The following is a 14722-nucleotide window of genomic DNA, read 5'->3' as shown; positions in this document are numbered from 1 at the left end:
AAGCCCATCATTAAGTTGGCACAGCCTAAGTAAAAAATGCATTTAATACACATAACCTACCAAACATCATATCTTAGCCTCAAACATATTAGCCCACACTTGGGTAAAATCATCTAACACAATGAATACAGTTTAGAATATCAGTTGTTTACACTCATGATAACATGGATGACTGGGAGATGTGTCTTACCGATGCTGCCCAGAATCATGAGAGTATCATACCACATATCACTAGCTCTGGAAAAGATCAAAATTCAAAGTTCAGTTTCTGCTAAGTACATACTGCTTTCCCTCCTTCATAAAGCCAAAAAATTGTAAGTCAAACCATCATTAATTTGGAGGTTGTATGTATATTACTGCTTGGAGTTGATGGGATATCTTGACTCTATACCAGTGATGGCGAACCTACGACACACGTGTCAGAGGTGACACACGAACTCATTTTTTTGGTTGATTTTTCTTTGTTAAACGGCATTTAAATATATAAAATAAATATCAAAAATATAAATCTTTGTTTTACTATGGTTGCAAATATCAAAAAATTTCTATATGTGACACAGCACCAGAGTTAAATTAGGGTTTTTCAAAATGCTGACACGCTAAGCTTAAAAGGTTTGCCATCACTGCTCTACACTGAGTGGCCAGATTATTATGACCACCTGACGTTTGTAGGCAAATTAGCTATAATTTCATACTGAAGTTGCTAGAGGGCCAGACCATTATAAATAGGGAAGCAGGTTGTTTACCATGACAGTAGAAGTAATTTTTTTCTGAAGATATGGGTAAACAACGGATTTAACAGCCTTTGAACGTTGGATGATTGTTCAGAGCCATGGAGCGAGTATCAGCAAAACAGCTGAAGGCCTGTTCGAACACCTTTGCTGTCTGCAGTTACCAAGATAAAACGTCTCCAATTCGCACAGGAACACAAGGATTGGACAGTCGAGCATTGGGAAAAAGTCATGTGGTCCGATAAATCACGTTTCCAGTTGCATCATGCAGATGGCAGAGTGAGAATTTGGCAGAAACAGCATGAAAGCATATACCCCACATGCATGAGTACAACCCTTCAAGCTGGTGGGGGCAGTGTTATGGTTTGGGGCATGTTTTCCTGGCATGATTTGGGCCCTTTAATTCGTGTGGAACAACGTCTGAACAGCACAACATACCTAAGTATCTTTGCTGATCAGGTTCATCCTATCATGTTGATGGCGTATCCCAATGGAGATGGCTTCTTCCAACAAGACAATGCGCCATGCTAAGGTGCTCGTACTGTGCAGGAGTGGTTTCAAGAACACGAGGGAGACTTTACCTTGCTTAGGTGGCGCCCGCAATCACCAGATCTCAATCCAATTGAGCATTTGTGGGACGAAGTTAAAAGAGCCATCAGGCAGCTGGTTCCACAACCATCAAATCTCACAGAACTGGACAGTGCTATTCATCAGGTGTGGTGTCAGATTCCTCGTATCACCTTTCAGCATCTCATGGAGTCAATGTTAAGAAGAATCGCTGCAGTATTGAAGGCAAAAGGTGGCCCAACAAAGTACTGATGGGGTGGTCATAATAATCTGGCCACTCAGTGTTTGTATTAGTTTCTTTTATATGCTTTGGAAAATTTGTAGTTATCTCATTATATACTTGTCTTTGAATCATCATTTTTCTTCTTTTCATCTGAACCACAGTAAGATACATTTGTTTTTCTTTTTGCCCTTTGTGTCTCTTAACCCCTCATTTTTTGTCCCCTCTCCATTTTTTAGGGAAGGGATAGGAGAGACATAGATGTGAGAGAGAAATATTCATCAGTTGCCTCCCACACTCACCCCAACCAGGAATTGGACCTGCAACCTGGGTATGTGTCCTGACTGGGAATTGAATCCACCACCTTTTAGTGTACGGGACAGCACTGCAGCCAGCTGAGCCACATTGGCCAGGGCACTCTTCACCCCATTTTTAAATGGACTTTTTTTCAGAATTAATCTGCTCTTTTTCTGTCATTTATATAAAAATAGAGAAATATGCTAATTAATTGGGACGCCATAACGGTTCGACTGGACAGGAGGAGTTTGTGCGCACAGCTTTGGGGGCGGGGCGGCAGGGGCCTCCGCGTGCCTGTGCTGGGGGTGGGCTGCTTCAAGGGCCGGAGAGGGAGGCAGGGCCAGACCGGCAGTGGACCCGGCTGCTGTGGGGCCCGGGGAACAAAGCTGGGCCGGACTGGTGACTCGAGGGTGGGCGGTGCCACACGATTTTGAATTGCACGCTGGGCTCCTAGTTTTTCCTATCTAATAAAAGACAAAAAGGGTAATTGACCGTACCTTTGCTACGCTTCCCATTGGCTAATCAGGGCGATATGCAAATTAACCACCAACAAAGATGGTGGTTAATTTGCATACGTAGGCTCCAAGCCAGCTGAACAGCGAGGCCTCACGGCCCTGGGATCAGCAGAGCCGCGAGGCCTCATGGCCCCGGCGCCAAGCGGAGCCGCGAGGCCTCACGGGCCCGGGATCAGCGAGCAGTGAGCTGACGGCTGGGGGGGTGGCCCTCTGGCTGGAGCCCAGCCAGAGCGAAGGCCTGGGTCCTGGGTGCCAGAGGAAAACTGGTGCCAGCAGCCAAGGGAAGGGAAGGCCTATTGCACGAATCTCTTCGTGCAACAGGCCTCTAGTATGTATATAAAAGGTTAAGCAACCGACTGGTAGGCATAACGCACACTGACCACCAGGGGGCAGATGTGCAACGCAGGAGCTGCCAAATGACAACAACTTTGCAGAGTGCCCTTTCGCACTCCTGGACCCCACAGGGGTGTTGGATTGCCGGTTTTGGCCTGATCCCTGTAGGCCAGGCCAAAGGACCCCACCTGCCAGAGGGACCCTGCTCATTCCACAGACGCTTTTTGAGCCCTGGCACCGCCCCAGGTGCTGCTGGCCAGGGATGGACAGCAGTCCCACCCCACTGGCCATCTTCTAATTAATTTCCTTTCAATGTGCACGAATCCATGCACCAGACCTCTAGTATAATATATTAAACTCATCCATTACAATAGTTATGAATAAATCCCAGCACTTCATATGGAAAACAAACCTGAAAATAAATTATTATAATACTATATTATACATAGCACCAAGGAGGGATGAAAATGTACTTTGAAGACATATTAGAAAGGACACCTGATCAGATTGGGGATGATTAGAGGTTTCCTGAAGAAAATAATGTCTCAGATGAATTGAAAATAATATGGAGGAAGTCAAGTGCATTGCTTTTTCAGAGGTAAAGAGATATAAATTATTTTTTAACTGAGCGTAGAATTTGACAGGAAATTAGTAATGGACAGTTAACTTAGATCTCGTCAGTATAAGGCCTTTAATGCCTAGCTATGAAAGTGAAACTTTATTTGGACCCTCATTAGTCTTAATCATGAGGTATAGTTTTAATTGGCAAAGTATACACTTAAGAGTCTATTTAGCCCTAGCCAGTTTGGCTCAGTGGATAGAGTGTTGGCCTGCGGACCAGAGGGTCCCGGGTTCGATTCCAGTCAGAGGCACGTACCTTGGTTGCAGGCTCCTCCCTGGCTTAGGCCCTGGTGCAGGAGGCAACCAATTGATGGGTTTGTCTCACATCGATGTTTCTCTCTGTCTCCCCCTCTTTTCTACACTCCCTAAAAATCAATGGAAAAATATCCTCGGGTGAGGATTAACCAAAATAAAAAAAGAGAGAGAGAGAGAGAGTCAATTTAACATTTGCTCTTGTAATTTAAAGGCAGTTCTTAGAATGGAAAAATAATTTCATCTTATAGAATTCTTTTAAATTTCTTGTTTTGAATGAAGAGGACATTAATTGGGAGTTCTAGTTACTCCTGTTTGGAAATGTTTCACTATGAAAAAAAGTATTTAAGAAATATGCTGGCAACCATATGTTTTATATGTTGTAAATTTAACATACCTATAAGAAAGAAAACTGGAGAGAAGAAAAGTAGGAGGTTAAATGGGAAAATGGGTGAAATCTGAGGAAAACAGCTAAGTTGTTATCTAATTTCTAGATGAGTAAAAAAGTGGGCTTTATAAAACAAGATATATGTCTGCTTCAGCAAACACTTTTGTGACCTTTGCAAATTACTTAACCTCTCTGAGCTTCTGGGTGTGTTTCTTTTATTTGCAAAATTAGGTTATGTTACAAACCTTTGTGAGCTCCTTTGAAGATTAAATGAGCAGAAATACAGCTACTTAACTGAGCCCTGACATGTAATTTTATTTAGCCCTAAACATTGGTCTAAGACTGTACCGACTTTATCTTTACAATAACCCCAATTTGTGGCTGAAAAAACTACAAAGAAATGTTAAGTGTATGATCAAGACCATACCAATAAGTAGCAGCCAGAGGATATGGCAACCAAGACATTTTGACCTTAAGAACCATTACCATTAATGGTATTTCTTGTGTTCTTGTAATTTTTAGGACATAATTTTCATAAAAAGTGATAGATATTGTAATACCATTACAAATATTAGAATCAGTAGGTATTTAATGTCTTAGTACAACCTGCTTTAATGTGCAAGAATTTCTTATTTAGCATCTTTAATAGATTGCAATCTAGCTTCAATGTAAATGCTTCCAGAGTCAAGGAATCTTATTAATAGTAAAGCAAACCGTCTCATTGTTAGATAACTCAAAATTTAAGGAATTTCTCTTTATCCTCTGATAAAATTTTTGTTCTCGCTGGTTTTACCCATTGGGTCTAACTCTCTGCCCTATGGAGAAATAGTAAATGGACAGCTACTTTTATAGACAAATGTTCAAATGATTAGGCAACAGTTTCTCTTTCTCATACTATGCTAAATACCAGTATCTATTCAACTCCTTTCGACTGAGGGCCTTCTACTCTGAATGCATTCCAGTTCTTTTTTAAAATGTGCTTATTGCCCTAGCTGGTTTGGCTCAGTGGATGGAGTGTTGGCCTGCAGACTGAAGGGTACAGGATTCGATTCTGGTCAAGGGCACATGCCCCGGTTACGCACTCAATCCCCAGTGTGGGGTGTGCAGGAGGCAGCCGATCAATGATTCTCTCTCATCATTGATGTTTCTATCTTTCTCTCCCTCTCTCTTCCTCTCTGGAATCAATAAAAATATATGTATTTTTAAAATGTGCTTATTGCTTGGCCAGCGTGGCTCAGTTGTTGAGAATCGGTCTACTAGTATAAACCAGGAGGTCACAGTTCAATTCCCGGTCAGGGCACATGCCCGGGTTACAGGCTGGATTCCCAGTAGGGGGAGTGCAGAAGGCTTCGGATCAGTGATTCTCATCAGTAATGGTTCCCCCCCCTCCCGCCCGAAATCAATAAAAATATATTTAGAAAAAAAATGTGCTTATTATAAATTATATACCAAATTTTGTGTGGTTTTGATTTCTTGTAACATTTATGTAAAAAAAAAAAAAAGGAAAGAAAACCTGTTCACAGATCTGTATACACTTAACTGTTCAGTCATTGTTATGATGTGCAATTTATGGACTCAACAGAGATATGCTTACACTTACTACAGTGACTACTAATTAATGTTTATTGAATATTTACTATGCACTATGCCCTTTTGTAAGCTCTTTACATATAACTTAATTAATCACAGTAATCCTGTGAGATTGATGCTTGTTCACTATTTAACAGATGAAGAAAATGAGGCACAGTGTTGTTAAGTAACTTACCCCATATTACATGGTTTATACTGAATCTCAGCATCAATTGAGATTTAAACCTAGGCATTCTTAACAACTATAGCAGTGTCTTTATACAGTATATGTATGTCTAGTTCAGGCTGCTTTAACAAAATACCACAGAGTGGGTGAGTTAAAAAAACATAAATTTGTTTCTCAAAGTTCTGGTGGCTGGCAACATCCAGATCAAGATGCTAGCATGATCAGAGTTCTGGTGAAGGTCCTCCTGGTTAGTACATAGAGTCTTCTCACTGTATCCTGACATGACAGAGAGAGACCACCCTCAATTACCTAATTCCCAAAAGACTCACCTCCAAATGCCATCACATTACAGCTCCAACGTGTAACTTTTGGGGGAACACAAAAATTCTGTCCATAGCAATATGTTACATAGTTCCTTTGTGAGCCTTTCCAGTATCTTACCTACCTTATTTATCAGTTTTCTATAATAATTTGTCGTGTAGAAAATCAACTTTTGAAGTGACTCATTTGTAATTTGGTAAATTCAGTTACAATAGAAACCTTTCTTGATTAATTTCAGCTAATAACTGACTTTGCCTGTTTCCTGATGTGTAAAATGTGAATTAATACTTATTTTAAGTATTAATATGCATACTAGTACATATACATACATATAGTTGTATGTGTATAATTATACTGTCATATGTGTAAGTTTGTGCACCTATCCACAGGCTAGTAAAATTGTTTACAAGGTTTTTAAGTACCAAAAGCAGCGAGGCACAGCAATTATTAAGATTGACTTAGTAGATGTTTAACCCAGAGCAAGGTTTTTAACCTCTCTTTGCCCTGGTTTTCTCTTCTGTAATATGGGTGTAATGTTCCTTTTAGGGCTGTTTATGAGGATTAATGGGTTTATAACGCACTTAGATCAGGAATTAACAACTTGTAAACTAATATATTAATGATGAAATAGTATTATATTACACCAATATCTAGCATAGCACCTGTATTTTTTTAAGTTAATGAACAAATTATGTTTAAATGTTTCTGAACTAGTAAATTTTTAAGAGTATAAAATGAAATATGAAATTTGTTCATTAAAATCAGTAAGTCACATCATCTTTTATTGCAGAGGAGAGAAAGAAACCCTGAAGAACAAAGGTTAAGTAACTTGAAGATTATGCAGTTTTCCAGTGATTACCAAGTTACTTGTAACTAAACCAGGTCTGGTACCCTGGTCTTTAGTCTTCTAGCTTTTTTTCCCCCTTTTCTTCTTTTTTTTTTTTTTTTTTTTAATAAACAAGGGACCTAGAGGGGATAAAACACAAAATAACTTCCAATTGAAGAATTTTAGTGACATGGTAAAACTATTAGAAGTGTTTCAGCAATAATGGATTACCCAGAATAATTAGTGTTCTACTTAAAGTTTTTTTGTGTTTTTGTTCTTTCTTAATAGAACCACTGTATTCTTTATGATAAGCCATGAACTTGAATTTTTGGTCTTCCTATATCCTGCTACCATCAATGTGATATCAATGAATTATTATCCTTGAAAAATTTTCCATTCTATTGAACATCCTCATAGTAGAAAAAAATGTAAAGGCTTTTTATGTGTATGCTTTGGTTATTACTAATTAATGCAAGCATTATATTTGAAGTATTTTAATTCTACTTACAAAGAATTACTTCATTGGAATTTGTATATTTTAATCTTTATTCTCAAACTAATTAGCTAGTGAGTAGAGAATCTAGTTTAATTGTTGAATAGACGAGTTAAATTGTTTTAATTTAAAAATAATAGTGTTGGAAAAACTTTGTGCAGCAATCTAATTCAACTTCAGTTTTAACAAAATCACTTCTACAGTATCCTGGCAAATGGTCCTGCAACTCTACTTAAATATTTCTTGGTTTGAATTTTTATATTATCTGGAAGCATAAGAAAATTCCACTTAGGTAACTTCAGACTCATCTTAAACCCCATAATTCTTTATTCTTTGAAAATGTTAACTTCCCATTTTAAGCAGTAATTAGTCCTAGTAAGTAATTTTAACATACTTTTTAATTTACAGATTGCCCAAGGACTCCAGACACTCCCAGTAGTGACCCTCGTTGTTCTACTAGCAATAATAGATTGATGGCCTTAAAAAAACAATTGGATATAGAGCTTAAAGTAAAACAAGGTGCAGAGAACATGATACAGATGTATTCAAATGGATCCTCAAAGGTAGGTACAATAAATGTAAGTGTATCCAGTCAATTCACATTATTCCTAGATTCTGTAAGTGTGAATTCACCTTCTGATCTTTTAAAACACTGACTCTCTCTCCTTACACTCTAGCTATATTGGCTTCTTTGGATACCTTGAACATACCAAGCATGCTCTTATCTTAGGGACTTTGTATTTACTGTGTTTCTGCCTACATTATCTCTTTTCCCAAGAACTTTCATGGCTTTTTCTCTCTCGCTTCATTACAATCTCTCATGAGATGCTATCTTTTTAGCAAGCTCTATACAACTATCCTATGCAAAACAGCAACCTTTCTCTCCTTATCCCTGTCATTGCATTACCACTAGTTAAGGTTATAATTTACACAATCAATTTCTTTTTCATGTTAACAACAGAATGTAGATTTCATGACTCTAAGTAGCAACATTGGTTTTCAGAATAATCTCTGAGGGCTTAATAGGCATGTTGAAGAGATGTTTTCTCTTTCATATAGGCAAATGACAAACCAAGCTATTTATTAAAATTTGGGATTCTTTCTAGCCTCTATCACATTTTTTAAAAATGCTCCCAAGTCTTTTATACTTATTTCTCATTTGAAAATACCTGACCATCCATCCAGGCCTCCCTCTCCCTAATCTTCCAATCTTCACATATTCCAATCTTATCTATATTAATAGCCCACAAAACCTTTCTGGATTCCTTTAGCTAAAATTGATCCTATCTGCCCTGGCTGGCTCAGTTGGTTGGAGCCATTGTCTGATACACCAAAAAAAATTGCAGGTTCAGTTCTCGGTCAGGGCACAAACCTAGGTTACAGATTCTGTCCCATCTGGGGCATGTGTGGGAGGCAACTGGTTGATTGATGTTTCTCTCTCATCGATGTTTCTCTTTCTCTCTCTCTCTGTTTCTCTTTCCTTCTGTCTCCCTCTCCCCTTCCCCCACCCCCACTTTCTCTCTCTCTCTCTCTCTCTCTCTCTCTCTCTCTCTCTCTCCCTTTCTCTCTCTCTCTCTCTCTCTCTCTCTCAAATCAGTAAGCATATCCTCTGGTGAGGACTAAAAAGGAAAAAAAATGATTCTATCTTCGAATTTTTCTTTGGCTACTTTTAACATTCTGATACATATAATAATTATATCAATTCAGTCAAACTAAGTTTTATAGGGTATATCATAATTGATTAATTATTTAATTAATTAATTGTTAAGCTGATTAATTATTTTCACTGGATGTGACCACATTTAACACTTACAAAGTAAGCCATAAATATGTGATGGCAAAATAAAGATAGTGTTGGTTTATTTATTTATTTCTGAAAACTCTGTGTGTGATGTAGTTTATGACTTGCAAAACAAAAATAGTTTTTTATAAATTGAAAAAATATTGTACATTGGAAATATAACTATCAGGCATTGTAGAGTATTAACATTAGGTAACTACTTTATTAGGTTGAACCACATGAGATTGCTGTTCAAAATCAGTCAGATAACAGCATTTTCATATGGTTCAAACTAATGTATGTAAAAATCTTCCCAAAGTTTTAGCATAAAAGCAAGTATTCCTCTGATACATAAACCAGTTGATGTACTTTGGATCTACATTATCTCTTACCTCAAACATATTAGGTGCTCAATAAAAAATACAGGAATGCCTGAAACCAGAAAACTGACATGTAGTTACTGTAAATTGCTTGTGACAGGTAATATCCAATGTCAGTTTTAAATGCCTTCATCATACTTTGACATCTGTGCAGATCTTCAGTAATCTGTGGGAAAATTCACTTATTTTAAAAATGAAATACAAACGATCTTCCTTGCATGTTGAATTGAAATAGTTAAGAAAAGACTGTTTTCAAAAAAGTAAGTGATAAGGCTACTGTCTTTTCACATACTGATAAAATAATAAAAGTAGATTAGTTTAAAAGTATAGTATTATATAGTTTACTTAATATTTATACTTTTACATTAGAACTTTATTAAAATAAGGTAATCATGATTTTTATTGTTCTAAAAGAACATTTTAATGCCATTCATGTGCTAGGTAATATACTGTTAGTTTATCTAATACATACAAAAGCTGTATAGTTTAGAGTGGTATTTCCATTTACATAATTTCTTCAAGAAACCTAAAGCTTGTAGAAGATACGTAACTAACCCAAAATTTATAAATATATTAAGATTTGGGTATAAGTCTATCTGATTGCAAAACATATTTGGCCCTAATAAATTCGGAGCTTCGGAATACTGAGTTTTTTCTCTTACTCTGATCTGGTCTCAAAGAAAAGTTATTTCAAGTCTTTAGTTTGTCTGATGTTCCTAATCCTGGATAGGAGGTGGAATTAAAGAGAAAGATCTTTTCATTTTAAATTTGAAAAGTGAATAGGTGTATTCATAAAAGCATATGTAAACCATAGACAAACACCAAATTCAAGATAGTATCGTTACTAGTAAAGCATAATTAACAAATTGTGTGTGTGTGTGTGTGTGTGTGTGTGTACACTTCTTCATGGTATAAATTAATAGGTAAGGGACTTAATAAACTATTTCAGTTTATTTCCTTGGTGTGAAATCTAAATTTATTTAATAAACAAAATCTGACTACAAGTTTTTTTCTTAAATGACTAACCTTGGAAGCAAGAAAGAATGGAAGCAAAATTTATAAATTTGCTAATTGTTTTTTCCTCCACTGTATATCAACCTAGTTTGGTGTTTAATATAATATACTTTAGGTTCTTTTCTTTTCTTTTCTTTTCTTTTGTATATAATAGCAATAGTATCTCTCCCACCACATATATCTCTCATCCTGCCCTTTATAGTACTAGTATACTGTGTGTGTGTTTGATTTATTGAAATGATGCTATATCTGGCGCTTGCCTCTTAGCTTCCAGTCTAGAGTCTCCTGGACAATATAGGTTGATTATATGCTATTTTATTTCTAAATTAATGCTAGTTGTATTAGTAGTGATAAAAGTAGAGATGCTGGAAAATTGGCCTTTCTTGTAAAATAAGTGCTTCCTAACTATGCTCAGTTTTATTTACCATTTCCTTTTTTGTGGATTGAAGCCTACTAGATTTTGAGAACTAATGTAACTGTCTAAATAGGAGATAGCATCACTTGTTTTATATGAAACTTCTGAAGAAAATTTCTTGTATTTTCTATGGCTGCTGTAACAAATTACTACAAATTTAATGGCTTAAAACAACACAAATTTATTATGTTACAACTTTGAAATTGAGAATTTTAAAATGGATCTCACTGAGCTAAAATCAAGGTATTGACAGAGTTGTGATTTCTTCTGGAAGATAGGGGATAATTCACTTTCTTGTTCTTTCCAACTTCTATAGGCTGCCCACATTCCTTGGCTCATGGCCCCCTTCTTCTAGCTTTGAAGCCAACAATAGCAGGTTCAGTTCTTCTCATCTACCTCCTCATCTGCCTTCCTCTTCCACCCTTAAAAATCCTTGTTATTACATTGGGCCCACATGGATAATCCATGATAATCTTTATATTTTGAGATTGGGTGACTAACATCTAATTCTATCTACTATCTTAATTCCCCTTTTGCCATGTAAGGTAACATGTTCACAATATGGGTTGATTTCCAAATTTAAAATTTATCTGCTTTATCTGCTCACAAGTTTCCAGGGTATGGACTTCTATGGGTGGGTTATTATTTTGCCTACCACACTTCTGTCAGTAATATTCAGTGTTACTATAACTAAACTGAGGTGTACAGCACAATAATGCCATTTCACTTAATTCAGGACCTTTCTTAAAGTCTTAAGAGATGACAGTATTCACTATAATTTCCACCCTAACTTTACTGAGGTCTCATTTTTTGACATTCAAGAGTTTCTAGGGACCTTTCTCATCATAACCAATGTTGACAAATGCTATTTCCTATTCCTTTGTCAGAATTTAAAGGAACACAAATACTGTCTACAATTAGCTATTTTTAAAATGTGTGAAGCTCCATGAAACTTAATGTAATGGGAAAGGAAGAGATTTTCTAAAAATTTCAGGCTTAGTTGCTGAGACAGCTCACATACAGTGCTTTTGAATATGAGAGTTACTGGCCCTGGTATATGAAAATTCTCTGTTTTTGTGTTAAGCAATGAAAGAAAATTACAAATGTGAATTTGGATTTTTTAAAAACCAGTAGTAAGACTTACTTCTTTCTCTCAAATTGTCTTAACTAATGAAGTTGTTTTTCTCTTTTATCACCTTTTCTGCTTGATGACTTTTTAAAATAAATATATCGACAAGTACATATATTATATTGTTCACAGTGTTCTTTGAACTCTTGTTTTTCATTTGCTGATATCATTTGATCTTATTTAGAATCTGTGAAAATGTTTTGTCTCTTTATCTGCTTACCTTTTCAAACTTATTTTTAAAAGGATCGGAAACTCCATGGCACAGCTCAGCAACTGCTCCAGGACAGCAAGACAAAAATAGAAGTGATACGAATGCAGATTCTTCAGGCAGTCCAGACCAATGAATTGGCTTTTGACAATGGTGATGGAATAGAGATAAATTTTTATTCTGATGATTATGGGCAATATGATATGCTAAATAATTTTTTGTAAAAAAGACAGCGTTTAAAATTGAGGGGGAGGTGGCATTATGTTTTATCTTATGTGTTTAATCTTTGAGTTTTGATCTAAAGGCTCTATATCAAAATTGTATCTGTTATATTCAGTGTATTAAGCACTGTTCTTTTAATATAAGAATTCTTTTTTTTTATTGATGAGTTTTAATCACTACATATTAGAAAGTGAAGTAAACTTTGACATGGGTTCAATTAACTTTGTTTTTGTTTTCTCCTCTAGCAAAACCTGTCATAAGTCCTCTTGAACTTCGGATGGAAGAATTAAGGCATCATTTTAGGATAGAGTTTGCAGTCGCTGAAGGTGCAAAGAATGTAATGAAATTACTTGGCTCAGGAAAAGTAACAGACAGAAAAGCACTTTCAGAAGTAATTTTAAATAAAAATTTTAACTTAATAAATATATTACTTAAAGAATGTAGTTATTTAAGTAATAACAATTGTCTTTTCCCTGTCCAAGGCTCAAGCAAGATTTAATGAATCAAGTCAGAAGTTGGACCTTTTAAAGTATTCATTAGAGCAAAGATTAAATGAACTTCCCAAGAATCATCCCAAAAGCAGTATCATTATTGAGGAGCTTTCACTTGTAGCATCACCAACACTAAGTCCACGTCAAAGTATGATATCTACACAAAATCAATATAGTACGCTATCCAAACCAGCAGCACTAACAGGTATGTAGTATATATCTTCTGATTATTTTTGGTGCTTCTTTGGCTACATCTGGTCCTAGTTTAATAAATGAATAAAAACTTGTGCACAGATTTTTAAAAATATTGTGAGGAGATACACATAACATAAATGAATTACTTTAGCCATTTAAAAATATACAATTTAGAAGTGTTTAGTATATTTCTAATGTTGTGTAACTATCACCACTATCTAGTTACAGAGCATTTTCATTACCCCAGAAGGAAACCCCATACCCACTCCCCTTTCCCCTCCAGTTCCTGGCATCCACTATTGGCTTTTGTCTCAATAGATTTGTCTGTTCTAGATATGTCCTTTAAGCAAAATTATATCATTTTGTGGCTTTCTGTGTCTAGCTTCTTTGATTTACTGTACTGTTTTCAAGGTTTGTGCTTGTAGCATGTATCAGTGCTTCATTTTTTTTTTAATTGATTTTTTTACAGAGAGGAAGGGAGAGAGATAGAGTTAGAAAGATCGATGAGAGAGAAACATCGATCAGCTGCCTCCTGCACACCTCTTACTGGGGATGTGCCCACAACGAAGGTACATGCCCTTGACCGGAATCGAACCCGGGACCTTTCAGTCCGCAGGCCGACGCTCTATCCACTGAGCCAAACCGGTTAGGGCAATGCTTCATTTCTTTTATGGCTAAACTAGAGGCCCGGTGCATGAAATTTGTGCACGGAAGGGGGGTCCCCTCAGCCCGTCCTGCGTCCTCTTGCAATCTGGGACCCCTCAGGGGATGTCGGGCCTAAACTGGCAGTCAGACATCCCTCTCGCAATCTGGGACACTGCATGCACCAGTGACCATATTTTTCATGCAGATGAAAGGCATCTTGCTGTTGTATGGAAAGCTACATTTTTTTTGCCCTGATTATAAAAAGTAGTACATAACATGATCCTTCTGAGGCAGTAGTACCATTTTCCCCATCTTATGAGTAGAAAAACTGAAGCAGAGAGAAGTTAAGTAATTGGCTTTGTCACAGTTATAAGTGTCAGAATCAGGGCTGACCACAAAATGTGCAAGCCAGAGTCCATGCATGTCATCGCTGCATCATCCTGTTTTTTTTCAGTGTTAGAGTAGACTTGCCAGGTTATAATTTTTAAATCTAAGAGACTGTACCCAATATATAGGGTAGGGTCCCTAGGCCTGGCTGGTGATCAGGGCCATCTGTGGGGCGATGGGCAGGCGGGGCAATCGGGGGGCCCCCACTGGTAACCGCCTTGGCTGGCAGCCTGGCACCGCCTGCTGGCTGGCCCTGCCCCCCCAATAGCCATCACCGGTCACCTCCCTCTCGGGGGGCAGACACTCAAAAAAGGAGCGTCTGTCCCCTAGTGGTCAGTACGCGTCATAGCAGCCAGTCATTCCATCAGTCAGTTTGCATATTAGGGTTTTATTATATAGGACTAGAGGCCCAGTGCATGAAATTTGTGCACCGGGGGGTGGGGTGGGGAAGGGTGTCCCTCAACCCAGCCTGCACCCTCTTCAATCTGGGACATCCCTCTCGCAATCTGGGACTGCTGGCTCCTAACCACTCGGCT

General features: G+C 37.3%; 1 protein-coding gene across 5 annotated transcripts in view; it reads left to right on the top strand.

Moving 5' to 3' along the window:
• The window catches only part of PKN2 (protein kinase N2), a 101989-nt gene that overhangs the window by 18630 nt on the left and 68637 nt on the right, over positions 1-14722 (top strand). For 2 of the 5 annotated variants that reach the window (XM_014460143.2, XM_014460146.2), the window contains 4 exons: positions 7729-7898; positions 12282-12399; positions 12714-12859; positions 12951-13164. In XM_014460143.2, coding sequence (XP_014315629.1) covers positions 7729-7898; positions 12282-12399; positions 12714-12859; positions 12951-13164 — 648 coding nt within the window. Of the gene's footprint in view, positions 1-6791; positions 6884-7728; positions 7899-12281; positions 12400-12713; positions 12860-12950; positions 13165-14722 lie in introns of all 5 variants that reach the window. The other 3 variants (XM_023758229.1, XM_014460145.2, XM_006093902.3) reach the window with 3 other exon arrangements.

The sequence above is a fragment of the Myotis lucifugus genome, unplaced genomic scaffold (assembly GCF_000147115.1).
Source record: "Myotis lucifugus unplaced genomic scaffold, Myoluc2.0 scaffold_126, whole genome shotgun sequence".
In the NCBI taxonomy this organism is placed as follows: Eukaryota; Metazoa; Chordata; class Mammalia; order Chiroptera; family Vespertilionidae; genus Myotis; species Myotis lucifugus.
Note: the sequence above shows the minus strand (reverse complement) of the source record. Positions and strands in the feature narration are given on the sequence as shown.